The 15,215-nt window shown below is 43.9% G+C and overlaps 1 protein-coding gene across 2 annotated transcripts in view; it reads left to right on the top strand.

The window, feature by feature from the left end:
• The window catches only part of LOC121876865 (proline-rich receptor-like protein kinase PERK2), a 45,509-nt gene extending 31,207 nt beyond the window's left edge, over positions 1-14,302 (top strand). For both annotated transcript variants that reach the window (XM_042382364.1, XM_042382365.1), the window contains one exon: positions 12,555-14,302. In XM_042382364.1, the coding sequence (XP_042238298.1) occupies positions 12,555-13,425 (871 nt within the window). In that variant the 3' untranslated portion in view covers positions 13,426-14,302. The remainder of the gene's footprint in view (positions 1-12,554) is intronic.
• Positions 14,303-15,215: the final 913 nt, after the last annotated feature.

Genomic DNA, 15,215 nt, shown 5'->3' with positions numbered 1-15,215 from the left:
TTTGTCCACAACTGCACTTTCCGTGAACATTATAATACAGGTATGTGCAGCTGGGAGTTTCCAGGAGAAACCTAACTCATGTTGTCGACCTTCACAGTACCTGTGTGTCTAGTTTTAGCGTTACACCTCTAAGACAACACTGAAACAAAAATAAAGCAAATAAAAACGTTTGGGGATATTTAAAGCAGGTTGTGGTGCTGTATGAATCATGACTAATATTCAGTGTACGACACACATTACTACGTGCCACGACTTGGTACTCCCAGTACACTGTGTCAGCCATGTAAAGTTACCTATAAGACCCTCCACCCGAGTGCTAATTCTTCCAGGATAATGTTATGTATCCGGGGAACTTGCCTCAATCATATAATTATGAAATTTTTCTCACTTTGTATTATTTCCCTTATTATTTCTTGCAATTATAACTACACCTGGCGCTCATGTTGGGTATAATATTACGCTTGATCTGCCTTCACTCTGACGGATTTATACATCTGTGATTATAATAATGTGCACTGTACCCCAGGCCGACGACTCTCATCACACGCTCACTGTGTCAGTTTTTAGTAGAGTTTTTATTATTACTGCACAGCGCCTCCTCGTCAGGGAGGGTGAAGGTCCTCCGTCCTGACCTACGGCCAGATGGACAGACGAGGTATGAATAGTACCGTCACTATATCATGATCCTCATCTGTTTATCCATGGCTTGATTACATATTGTTTTCGCTGTCTTCCTCTCCCTTGACTGACAATGACTGCTGCTGCATTGTGCAAGGGCAGTTCTTTCTGGCACTTATATTCTCTGGCTCGAGTTGCACTACGGTACGACTCATTATGTCCGTGATCTCTGTTCTACGAGTTAATGCTTCGGTTATATAGATAATTCTTGTGACTCAAGTGATTTTTAATGACAAATGTTGATAAACTATTGTAAAGATCAGGTTTTGGCTCAATATATTTGTGGAGGTTTCTTAATGTTGCGTTTTAAGGGGTTTATTTGGTCCTGTTCTAGTTCATGTAAGTGTCGATTCCAACTTGAAGGTGGAGATTCTTGGTTTCGGAGCCATACTGGTATATCACCTGCCTTCTGGGATATTGGATTTACCCGCTCGTCCAGTGATTCATGATGCAATCATCAGTCGTCTGGTGTGCGTCTTAGCCTCAGCTAAGACGATATTTAGAAGTAATATGATACTGTGGAGGCCTGTGTGACTTAAAGTGGTTGTTGGGTCATCTTTCCTGGAAGTGGAACTTTTGACTGTACTGTACACAACCACGTGCCATCTCTTAGTTGGTGGGAGGTACTGTACTGTACACTACCTCCCTGGCTGTAGGACAACTACAGTACTCGTAATTGACAGAGTGATCTTGAAATTCCATTTTATGACTGAGCCTGAAGCCCGGTTGTCCATTGCCTTCCTTCCTAGGAATAAAAAGATGGGTCCAGCATGACGGAACCTGATAACTACTGGATGAGGTGCAAGTAGTCCGGGTGACGCCACGACACGTGTTGTTGGTACACCTCCAGATGTCAATGGTGACCTTGATAGCCAAGTTCTCCAACCACACTCCATGCCTACTCCTGTCTCTGGGCTGTCTTCACCAGGGCTCTCTGTTGGACCAGGGGACGCGGGATCCGATATCCCCCCTCTCCAGCTCTCAGTGCCTTTGGACCATACCGATGATATGCACTTGGACTAAGTATCTCCGCCAAAAAGGACGTACCCTATCAACCTCCCGACCTCCTCCTCGTCGCTGCAACTACCGACACACTCACAATAAAAGGTTTGTCTACTGTCAATGCCTATGTGCCTCCCTCCACCTACCACGGCACAGTCCCCAGCCGTCACCAGCACCCCTTCCTCCTGACCAATATCCCTTCTCCTGCAGACAGGCCTGGCATTTGACTTATTAGGGACCTGCCACGCCTTACCATAAATAGAACTATTGTCTCTGGAATTCTCCCTCCACACACTCATCCTGTCACTATATGTAACTTGCCGGTGAAGTCCATGGCCCATCAGGCACTTACGCTCTTAAATGCAAGAGTCGACTAGGCAAGCATGGACTTTGCATGCTTCCCTGTTGGGCTCTGTAATGCTTTTTGCTCTTCGTCTTGCACAGGATACAAGGTGCCCAATAAACTAGCTCCCTCGGGGGGCAAATTGTAAAAAGAAAATTGTTTGAGAGAAACAGTTATCACTGGGAAGACTTAACTAATCTTTTGATTCATCATTGTCAATATCTCCCTGGTTGGTGACTAATATAAAGCCAGTTGGCGGGCGCCAGATCCTGGGCTCCGGTGAGCTGTACACTACAGTATATTAAACGAGTCTCCCGGCTTCGGGTTCGGGCAGAAACAGGATCTCTATGTCAGTTGACCAGCTCTTTCTTGCACACAACATATTTCTTTCCGTCACATTTAACTCTTTTACATGCTGAGGAATGGGTTACCTGAGCCACGTGATGTTTGACGGAACGAGTGATGCTGCTCACTCCACTTCTCTAACCTTTACCTCTCATAACATTTGTATCTCACGTGATTACATTTATTTAATAATTCATGAGGCTTATTGTTTTCGTTTGTAGGAACTGTGTGAAAAAGTAAAAATCGCTGCGTGGTAGAATACTGTAGAGGTGTACCAGCGAGGGCCACCACACACTGGACTGGGGCAGTAGAAAGGTCATCCCCTCCACAGCTGTACAACTTATTGTTGAATTACTAATTTAAGTTGTACACACTGTGAGTACAGAGACGTTGTTCTTCAAGGGCGGTTACAAAGGGCTGGTTGTGTTGTCACCCTTGACGCTCAAGTAACAGTCACAGCATTGCTGGTTTTACGGTCAACCTTGACACTTGAGGAACCGCTGCAATACACGCCAGAAGAGCTTACTCTCTGGACCTAAATATACTCGACCATGATTCCTTTTACTTCAACACTACAGTAATGCAATGTCATTACGCACTAAAACAAGACGAAAACTGAAGAAACTAATTTATCTTTACTTCTTATTTTCTCGTGTTATCTCGCCACTCTTCGTGCTGAAATGTTTAAACAGATAGCCTGCTATTATTAGTTCAGGTTGTATCATGTAGTGTAAAAAAAATCGTGCCCGCTGAATCTATTTCCCTCTCAAGTGACCAACGTGTAAAAAGACCTGGGCAGTGTGTGTTGGTGCTCTCCCATTGACTCCTCCTCGGCATACGTATATCCACGAAGACTTTCAGTAACCGGGATCACAAATAAATAATGTTATGTGTATCCATCTGGTAGAGGCGTACTGAATATTGACGTTATACTAGGCTCTGGCTGACGCTGCTTCTACAACCTAACCAAACTAAATTAGACAGGGAGTTTAAAACTAAACGCGGTAAGGGGAGGACTCAGAACACGACAAACTTAAATGTATATGACGCGAACAGTAGAAGTATGAGAAACAAAATGGATGATATTAGGGCCTTGATATGTACCGAAAAAATCGATATAATAGCATTCACTGAAACATGGATCAACTTAGACACACTTGAGTTACCGGTCGAATACCAAATTGCGGGTTACAAACTGTTCCATACCGATAGGCAGACCAGGAAAGGAGGCGGAGTAGCAATCTATGTTAGGGATAATCTGAAATGTGAAATAAATAAGGAAATAAAAACTGAGAGGAATACAGAAACAATTTGGATAGAATTAATCGACGGTAGGGAAAAATTAATCACAGGAGTAATATATAGACCTCCCAATCTTGATAGAGTCAATGAGCGACTTATCTGGGATGAAATGCGCAGGGCTTCCATACACAACAAAGTCTGTATAGTAGGCGACTTTAACCTTGGCCAAATAGATTGGACTGACCTTACAGGTAACTCAGAGTCAGAGGATTTTCTCGAGACGATCCAGGACTGTTTTCTAAGTCAACATATAACCGAACCCACCCGGGGTAATAATATACTCGATTTAGTTCTGTCAAACAGAGAAAACCTAATTAGCAATGTCGAGGTAGGGAACGAACTTGCAAACAGCGATCACAAAGAAATTGGATTCCAGTTAGATTTTCAGGGCAGACGTAAGGAAAATTCCACTAAAGTACCAGATTTCAGAAGGGCAAACTTTGACAGTTTAAAGAGGCAGCTGAGAGAGGGAGTGTCGCGCTTGGCCATGAACCTGACAGATGACACCGACCTGATAACGAGATCTGAGATTGCCGAGTTCCATGACAATTTAAATAGTGAGTTACTTAATGCACAAAGGCAGAACATACCATACAAAAAACTCAGATCAGACAACAATGACCCTAAATGGATAAATAATTATTTAAAGAAAGTCGTTGGCCAAAGGAAGGTTATAGGTAGAAGGATAAATCGTGGCGAAATTCACCTCCGGGATTATTATAGGGTATTGGCGAGTAGGGTTAAAACTGAGATAAGGAAAGCCAAGAGGAATAATGAGGTAAGGATAGCAAGGGAGGCAAAGACAAACCCCAAACGATTCTACCAAATGTATCAACCTAAAACACGAGAAAAGATTGGACCAATGCGGTCAGACACCGGCGAGCTCACTGATAACGACAGAGAAATGAGCAATAATTTAAATAAATATTTTTCAACAGTTTTCACCACCGAAAATTTAAACATGATACCCGGGGCATCGACTTTATTCAGAGATAGTGAAGAAAACAAATTAAGCGAGATAGTAGTGACTAGTAACGATGTTAGTAAGCAAATAGACAAACTAAAGCCTAATAAGTCACCTGGTCCCGATGAGATATTTGCCAGAGTATTAAAGGAATGTAAGGAAGAGCTTGGTATGCCCTTAGCAAAGTTGTTTAACATGTCCTTAAAAACAGGTGCAGTACCAGAATCCTGGAGGAGAGCAAATGTAATACCGATTTTCAAAAAGGGGGATAGATCACTATCCTCTAACTACCGCCCAATCAGTCTAACATCAATAGTAGGCAAATTACTGGAAGCAATCATTTCAAACTCTATTCGAAATCACCTGGAGAAGCACCGATTGATCAAAGATTCCCAGCATGGCTTCACAAGCGGACGTTCATGTCTAACTAATCTATTAACATTCTTTTCATCAGTTTTCGAATCGGTGGACGAGGGGCACAATTATGATGTGGTATATCTCGACTTTAGCAAAGCCTTCGACAGAGTCCCCCACGAAAGACTAATTAGACAGGTAGAAGCACATGGCATCAAAGGTAATATCCTTAAATGGATTAGGGCGTGGTTACAGGACAGGAAACAGTGAGTGAGCATTAATGGCACTTAGTCCCATTGGAGCAACGTCACAAGTGGAGTTCCCCAAGGCTCAGTACTTGGACCATTATTATTTATTATAAACATAAACAACATAGATATCGGCATAGACAGCAACATAAGCAAATTTGCTGATGACACTAAAATAGGACGTGTTATTAAATCTGACGAGGACTCCACAAAACTACAGGAAGATCTAAACAAATTTTTCGAATGGTCTAAAAAATGGCAGATGAAATTCAACGTGGACAAATGTAAAGTACGCAGTATAGGAGATGTAAACAGGGAAACCAGATACCAGATGAACAACGATGCCATAGAGAAATCCGACTGCGAGAGAGATTTAGGAGTAATGATAAGTAGGAACCTTAAGCCAAGTAAACAATGTGTTTTTGCTCTAAACAAGGCTAATGAAGTACTTGGGTTCATACAAAGGAGTGTTAGTTACAAGACTAGCGAGGTCATCCTAAAACTGTATCTTGCTCTTGTGAGACCACACCTGGATTGCGCAGTTCAGTTCTGGTCACCTTATTACAGAATGGATATAGAATCCTTGGAAAGAATTCAGAGGAGAATGACAAGACTAATCCCGGGCATTAGGAACATTGAGTATAGAGACAGGTTAAAGCATCTTAATTTGCACTCCCTCGAGAGACGTAGAGCGAGGGGCGACCTGATAGAGGTGTATAAGTGGAAGGCAGGGCCAAACAAAGGGGGCATTACAAAGGTACTCAAACTATCCAACCAGGAGCGAACTCGTAACAATGGTTTTAAATTAGACAAATTTAGATTTAGGCGTGAAATAGGTAAACACTGGTTTGGAAACAGAGTAGTGGATGAATGGAACAAGTTACCAAATATCATCATTAACTCGAATACGCTGAATAGCTTCAAACATAGGTTGGATGCTTATATGAGCAATAGGGGTTGGGTGTAAACGGGACTGACCAGTATGGGCCAATAGGCTCGCTGCAGTTTCCTCCATTCTTATGTTATTATGTCTTGGTAATGCAACACCTTGTAAAACTGCATCCGGTGTGAATTAACACCACACTCTCAATACCTTGGTCACACCACCAGAAGGTTTAAACTGATCCCCTGGTGTCATATAAAAACAACACATATCCAATAGAAAAAACGATGGCGTTTGATTGGCCGACTCTCTAACCACTGAAGGTGGGTTGCATGCAGAACAATTTGTCGTACGAGAGAGCAGTATTAATTTAAAGAACATAATGTGTTTTCTCTCATTCAACCACAAGTGTATGGATCTAATAGTGCGATACCTACACTGTATGTACAGTATGTATGTATGTAGGTTGTCACCTCCCCAACTTTCTATTATCACGTGGTGCGGGCGAGGGGCATCAAGAAGGTCGTGCCTCTTCTATACATCTGTACAAACCGAATTTTCAACTGTCTTTTAAAAGTTGTAACACCGAATACTACAACAACAAAAAACAGCAAACAGCCACAACAATAACAACTACGACAAATAAACTGGGAAAAAATTTACTCATGGTATAGCGTGGGACACCTTGTCTCTAAACTAAGTAGTCGTGTGTCGTAACTTGACCTCAGAACTATTTATGGCCGATAACTTGTTGAACAAAAAATTAAAGAAAAATGAAATGAGTGTTAATGGTACATATTTACTGAAGTTACAATAACGTCTTTATAGTTTGGTTTGTATGAGTGAAGCTCCCGGGTAAACGCCTGCTAGACATAAGGCGTATATTGTAAGGCGTTTTAGGAAGCACGGAATCGTTAACGCGTTAGCTTTCCCAGACTGTCATTAAAAAATACGACATTGTACTCAATGTACTGCGTCTTGGGAATAACTGTTGCACAACACAGTCCTCAGAAAACAAATAAAATAAGGATAACTGTTATTTGGATACAATACGGAAAGAAATAGTGAAGAAAATGTATAGAAAATTATGGAAAGAAAGAAAAAAAAGAAAGAAAAAAAGTCAATCAGTCAACATACGAATAAAAAAAATCGGGCCAGTTGTAAAGGTTGGTTCCGGACTCCAGGTGGGAGCTTTTAAACCACACTACATACGCTCTCGTCTAGCTCCTTCATTGTTTACAGCTGTTCGCACATAAACACGCAATACGACGAATTTCAGGTTCGTTATGTCTTAATTTTTTTGCACTTAAAGAACTGTTATAAGCTTTTCACCCGTATTTAAAGTATCTTATGAGTAATGATATTAAAGTTTTAATCATATTTGAGTAATTATCAATATTGTTACACCAAAGTCACCAACGGCTAATGAAATCGGACAGCACCCACGTAAAGAGGGCAGAGCCTAAACAGGTTTCAACTATATTTTTTTTGGGGCGCAATCCTTTTCAATTCTTTCATGCCTTACTCTTTGTTTAGGTCCTATACATTATACTACCGTATATATAATTATTTTTATTTTTTATCACAGTTTTCTACTGCCTTAAATGCCAACAACTCTTCAATATTAATAAAAATATTCTCCATAAGCAGCCATGATCCACGTTATTTTCACCGGGAGAAATCGCTGATTGGTTGTTAGCTATTTGTGCCGCTTGGGCCCTGCGAAAGCAACGCCTCATCGAGATGTTAGCTAAATTGTGATGCGCACAAATCAAAAGCAGCGTCTGCGCATACAGAATAGCTAACGCGTTAGCTATTCCGTGCATCGAAAACGCCTTACAATAACCGCCTTTAATTATGTCCGTTAATAATTCCAAGCTCAATATACTGTACGTTTTGTTTTATTGTAGAGTATATAAACGATTTACCCTCATGATCCTCCTATTTCTTATACACGAGGAAATTGAAATGCTTCTACTTCCTCAAATAGGTTTCAATCCTCCTAAACATTGTCGTTCTTATTTTCAATTTATAATTATGGTTTTAGTTGCGTCGCGTTACCAGAGTACAGAGTCAAGTATGACTTGAGATGAGTTTTTTATTTAAACCAAGATTGCAGCTGCTGTGATGCTGACATTGTGGAAGTCACTTCGGATCACCTGAAGATTAACTACCCTAACGCTACCTTGAGAAGTTAGTGTGTTTGGTTTGGTTAGGTTAGTTTAGGTTAAGTTTGGTCAGTTTAAGTTAGTGGGAACAGTCAGAACAGAGAGAGGTATTTGGCTGTCTCACTTACCCGACATTAGAGTCACCCTGGTAAAATCCCCGACCGTTTTTTACGACGCATTCGGTTTTTTTTTTGTGAGTGAAGTGGTGGTGGTGAAGGTCCTGGTGGTGAATGGCAGTGATGATGGTGATGGTGATCTTAGAAGACGAAAAAGAAAAAGAGGAGGAGGAGAATCAGCAACTAGAAAAGCACAAACACATCACAGTTTACCTAATATATAGTATTACCCAATAACTATCACCTTGACATAAAACTTCGAAAAACTTAGACAGCGAGACACAACGATATTATCTTTCATTATTCCACATGTGATCCCTAACGCTGGCTTATTTTAACTTAAGATTAACCTAACCTAACCCCCCAGGGAGTGTTACTGTCTAATCTTCAGTCGAAATGAACTGGTGTCTAATCTTCAGACAAAATAAGCTGGGGTGTCTAATCTTCAGACAAAATAAGCTGGGGTGTCTAATCTTCAGACAAAATAAGCTGGGGTGTCTAATCTTCAGACAAAATAAGCTGGGGTGTCTAATCTTCAGACAAAATAAGCTGGGGTGTCTAATCTAAAGCAAAATAAGCTGGGGTGTCTAATCCTCAGGTGATTACTGCACAGTATATTTCTGCTAAATTTGGACTATTTTATTTATCCTCGGACTTGTTAAAATCTGATCGAGCTTCTAAATAAATGAAAATGACGGAAGCATCTGGCTGTAATAGACCAAGGTGAACACACTCCAAATTTCAAGGCAAACGACATACAATAGAAACATGGTTATTACGAACGGCAGTAATTTGAAAAAAAAAACGGGAAAAGAAAACAAGGAAAACACAAGGTGTGATCACATGGGCGGACAAAACACTGTAATATGGTTATGTTGCCTCAGGGGGCTGGCCCGGACAGTACATGACTCACACAGGTACTGTAATTATTATAGCAGGTTGGGTCATCAATAGAGCTTATCCTGACCTATCCAAGAGGTCTGGTGAGTTTTTCCCCGCCTCACCGGAGATAATTTCACCAGAGTTGCAGTGCTCAATCCAAGGAAGTGAACGCTTAATTAATGAGACTTGAATCTTGGGGGAATTGGGGAGGCCAGCAGGAGGTAATACTTTGGCCTCACATTGTGTTCCCACTACCTGTGCCTCTCACTGTGTTCCCACTACCTGTGCCTCACTGTGTTCTCACTACCTGTGCCTTTCACTGTGTTCCCACTACCTGTGCCTCACTGTGTTCCCACTACCTGTGCCTCTCTCACTGTGTTCCCAATACCTGTGCCTCACTGTGTTCTCACTACCTGTGCCTCTCACTGTGTTCCCAATACCTGTGCCTCACTGTGTTCTCACTACCTGTGCCTCTCATTGTGTTCCCACTACCTGTGCCTCTCATTGTGTTCCCACTACCTGTGCCTCTCATTGTGTTCCCACCTGTGCCGCTCTCATTGTGTTCCCACTACCTGTGCCGCTCTCATTGTGTTCCCACTACCTGTGCCTCTCTCACTGTGTTCCCACTACCTGTGCCGCTCTCATTGTGTTCCCACTACCTGTGCCTCTCTCACTGTGTTCCCACTACCTGTGCCGCTCTCATTGTGTTCCCACTACCTGTGCCTCTCTCACTGTGTTCTCACTACCTGTGCCTCTCTCACTGTGTTCCTACTACCTGTGGGGTGGAACATGAGGAGTTACAGTGTGAGTGGATGAGGCAGTAGGCCAAAAAGATTTCTGATGAGGATGTCAAATCCTCAAACTTACTCTGAATAAAACTGCTCTTGGCTGGACTCCGATCAGAAATAAAGGAGTGACTAATAAGTGCACAAGGAGAACCGCCCATATTTGCCACAGTAAACATAATAGAGGGAAAAATTGAGATGAACGAGGTTTTAATCAAAAGATCGTAATGGAAAAGAAATAGTTAATCTACTTGTGGTGAGTAACACACACACACGCACACGCGCGCGGGTGTGGCGGGGAATTACCGTCTCCCTCTCACCCCCAGCACCAACCAGATCACCGTCATAGTGGAGGACAAAAGCTTCACACAATATGTTTACAAACCAAAACATTGTTCATTGTACTTAATTATTAGCTTGTGATTCATGCCAGTGAACTTTACTGTAGTACAGTTGTTTTTTGGTGATGTCGCTGAATTATGTCACCCATATCATTATACGCCAACATTTAGAGCATTAACAATAAGACAAACTTAGAAGTGACGGGAACATCAAGGATGTCTTATACACCCGCTTTGAACATTTCGTGTTTGTAGTGTTGACAAAAGGTGTGGAGAACCGGTCTTGACCTTGAAATATTAAAAATGTTACTAGAAGAATATAAATGTCGCCTTTATCTTGTATCCCTTACGTAAACAATTCACCTCTGGGTGCCGAGTTTCAAACCCGGACCACCATGGTTGGTAGTCAGGCAGCATATCCATATTACAGGTTCTCATCACATCAGGGCCGATCCAGACCTCAAATGTGACCGATGCGTACGGTCATAATTTTTTGCGCGATGCATGTGCATCGGCATGGATATATTTATTCATTATCATCAATACTTTCTCCATAAGTCTGAACATAGACTCACCACTGTGAGTGTATTACAACAGAGTAAGGATTACAGTAGTTGCGTTTCAAAAGTTTAATAATTTTTACGTAATCTATCTTCCCTTTCATACCACAGTACAGCAGCCATCAACCATCAATTATTGTCTTTTCCTGGACTTTAATAATACAATAAGACTAAAAATCAATGCAAAAATCCACATAAATGCCTGTTTGTACATTACAATATAATGAATCTTTTAGCACTCGCCCCTTGCTAGGGGTCAGCACCTGGGGCACCCCAAGTCCACCCAATCGGGGCATTTAAAGGCGGCGTCACACTAGCACTCTATTCCGTCAACTTTCCTGGTTTCCGTCACTTGTTCCACGAATTGGCTTTTTGGGGGGGGGGGGCGTCTCGCTCAGACGAAACGTATCGTTTCCGCGTGACTGGCTTGAGCCAATTTTTGCGGTCAAGTCAAGATCTATACTCGACAATGAGGGTATTTATATCAAATATACAACGTAAATTAACTTAATTTAATTTTAAAAGTATTCAGTACAGCATTTTTAATAAATTGCTTAGGTGTCAAATTTTTATTGATGTTGATATTTGTAAATACTGTACTGTACTGTGCATCTGATACGTTTGTTTACATTTTTTTTTTATTGGGCACCCCCCTACATCATTGTGTAAGGTGACGCGCAGAAGTGTTTACAGTGCCCAACAGGGAAGCATGCTTGCCTTTATGTCTCACGAGTCAAGGGCGTAGAAGCCTGAAGAGTCAATGGTTTTATGTCATCAAGTTATTGGAAGCTCCAACAACTCCCTGAATACGAATTCGCAACTTTCGACTTACAACAGGTACCTACTTTACTGCTAGGTGAACAGGGACTAATGGGGGTTAGGAAGTATGTCCAAACAACAACCACCGGCCCGGGAATCGAACCCGTGACATCTTGCTTGCAAGGCAAGAGCGATACCGCTTCTGCCACCGGCCCCCCATTTGTTTACATTGAACCATGTGTTCAACTTTTTTCACGGCCTCTCTAGTCCTGTGTGGACACGCCTGTCTCAAGAATACATGACAGAAAACATTAAATCTCATCGTTGCCTGTGGGATTCAAGGGACGATAGATACAGTAAAAAAAAATGAAGAGGAAGGCATACAACGCCATCTTCTTTGTTTACAATTGACGAACGCGGAAAAACTGACGCCCTAGTTCTCTATGCGCCTGTGATGGCAAAAGCTCAAGATTTTTTTTTTTTTTTTAGAAAATTGCTGCAGTTATATGGCGGAAAAGGTGCTAGTGTGACACCGCCCTTAAGCAATAGAGTGCATTACCGGGTACACTGCCTCCTTGTGCATCAAAGGCTTAGTATGCTGTATGCGGCTGCTGTGCCCATACCAGGCAAGCAGGCCTATGGGACCCATTCATTGTCTTCTAGTGGCACTAATTCATGTTATGAGTACTGTACAGACATTTTTCCTTTTAAATACTAACATCAAATCTTAGAAGACATGATGCCTGAGCTATGCTACTTTATACATATTGTAACAATGTAAACATGTCAGTCTAATAAATACTAATAAGTGTCATGTGTTGCAGGTTCTCCCCAATGGACGGGTTCTTCTTGTCAATGTTCCTGGCGGTGTGTATCGTGGCAGCGGTGGTCATCCGCTTCGTGTGCTATCGCCTGGCGTGCGCCCGCCAGCTGCTCACCCGTGATGACCAGTCCATGCTGCCCAGGAACACCACACCCGTCATCATGCCAGCACACGCCAGCCGACAGCAACGTACCCCGCAGCTGCCTCACAATATCACTGACTCTCCCCTGGTGACTCGAGGTAGTGAAGTTTTTACCATATATACATTCTCTCAGCAGTCTACACCGGAACAAGAGAGGGCACGCCGCATCACACCACCACCTAAGTACTCCATGCTCTCTGACGTACCGCCCAAGTACGAGGACCTCTTCCCTCTACCAAACTGTACCCCCTGCAAAGTTGACAACTGCCTCTCCCCCGCCTCCCTCCACCACCTCCAGCACTCATCATCCGCTCCTCCCTCTTATGCGTCCTACACAACAAAGCCACCAGCCCTTACCAGCCCTAGTGACAGCAGCTGCCCTGTTCCCACCACCAGCAACACTCCCACCACCTGCTCTGCTGACACCAGTATTCCTATTCCATCCACCAACCCAGACAACGTCATTACCCCTGACGACAGTACCAGCTCCCCTGACTCCTCTCACCCTGCTTACACCACTGACACAATCAGCCATACTCCCACCACCAGTCAGACCGACACCACTGGTCCTCTCCCCTCCACGTCTTCTACAACAAGCCCAGCCAACACCTACACCAGCAGCGGCACACAAACCAGCCTCTCGCTCTACCCTCCTCCCGTCATCAGGGTAGAACCTGCTGATGACCTGCCGCCCCATAGCACTATTCTTGTGCCTGAGGACAGTGATTAAAACTGGCGAATCTCTTATAAAACTTTGGGCATTGCAAATATAGCGTCCTCATCTTACTAAGTCATGTTACTAAAAGACAAGAGGAAACGAGCCCCCGCCTCACGGCCACCTGAGGGAAGTCTCGCCCGGGACATCTCTGGAGACACTGTGGTCAGTCGGGACCCGCTCTTACTCTGTGTGATAATAATGTACACATATCTTCCTGATGGTGCTATGACGTGTGCTGCCTGCTGATGGTGCTACAACACACGCTGCCTGCTGATGGTGCTACAACACACGCTGCCTGCTGGTGGTGCTACAACACACGCTGCCAGCTGGTGGCATAAGGGTCTAGTAGGCCCCACACCAACTCCTGCCTCGCTAGTGTACCAGACACCAGAAAAGTATAGGAGAATGTAATCTGTAAGGACATAACCCAACCAATGTTTTCGAACTACTGTACAGTGCCACAATGTTACCAAGTAGTGTTGCCACTTGCCACCTACCAAGGTCTCAATCAAGTGACTAGTATTTATCATGACTTTATTTGCGTTATGGTTTTATGTGCTGGCATATATGTAAATTATTATCTCTGAACTGAAATGACAAGCTGTGACAATAACTAGTGATAGTAATATTTATTTTTTTAAGTTTACAGGCTGATATTCTGGAATACTGATGATTGAGGTGTTGCAGATGTGAGGGGTCTCTTTGGTTACGGTGTCATGAGAGTCAGTGCCAGTGTTGTACCACCCGACACTTCAGAGGCGTCACAGAAGGGGAGATATAGCACCACATATGATGACAACTCTATTAAGAGCCAGATGGGTGGTGGTGGTGTGCGAGAGCCAGATGGGTGGTGGTGGTGTGCGAGAGCCAGATGGGTGGTTGTGGTGTGCGAGAGCCAGCTGGGTGGTTGTGGTGTGCGAGAGCCAGATGGGTGGTTGTGGTGTGCGAGAGCCAGCTGGGTGGTTGTGGTGTGCGAGAGCCAGCTGGGTGGTTGTGGTGTGCGAGAGAGCCAGATGGGTGGTTGTGGTGTGCGAGAGCCAGATGGGTGGTGGTGGTGTGCGAGAGCCAGATGGTGGTGGTGGTGTGCAGAGCCAGCTGGGTGGTTGTGGTGTGCAAGAGCCAGATGGGTGGTTGTGGTGTGCGAGAGCCAGATGGGTGGTGGTGGTGTGCGAGAGCCAGATGGGTGGTGGTGGTGTGCGAGAGCCAGCTGGGTGGTTGTGCGAGAGGCAGCTGGAGTGGTCGTGGTGTGCGAGAGCCAGATGGGTGGTTGTGGTGTGCGAGAGCCAGATGGGTGGTCGTGGTGTGAGAGCCAGCTGGTGGTCGTGAGCCACCAGCTGGGTGGTCGTGATGTGCGAGAGCCAGCTGGGTGGTCGTGATGTGAGAGAGCCAGATGGGTGGTTTGTGGTGTGCGAGAGCCAGCTGGGTGGTCGTGATGTGAGAGAGCCAGCTGGGTGGTCGTGGCGTGAGAGCCAGCTGGGTGGTCGTGATGTGAGAGAGCCAGATGGGTGGTTGTGGTGTGCGAGAGCCAGATGGGTGGTCGTGGTGTGAGAGAGCCAGCTGGGTGGTCGTGGTGTGCGAGAGCCAGCTTGGTGGTCGTGATGTGTGAAAGTCAGCTGGGTGGTGGAGACAGTAGGTGGTATGAGAGAGCCAAACTCTCGCCCCAGGAGCAACACACTATCACAGGAAAGATTATGCCTTACATGTTTGCTCAAAATACTGTGAAGTTTCATTTACATTTCCAAAGCCAAGCGTGCTGCGTTAGACACATTAACTGACAAATGTATTGTAATACAAGAGTTGTT

Source organism: Homarus americanus, unplaced genomic scaffold, assembly GCF_018991925.1.
Source record: "Homarus americanus isolate GMGI-L3 unplaced genomic scaffold, GMGI_Hamer_2.0 scaffold50281, whole genome shotgun sequence".
NCBI classification, from domain to species: domain Eukaryota; kingdom Metazoa; phylum Arthropoda; class Malacostraca; order Decapoda; family Nephropidae; genus Homarus; species Homarus americanus.
The sequence above is the reverse complement of the archived record's forward strand: the minus strand, read 5'-3'. Positions and strand labels throughout refer to the sequence as shown.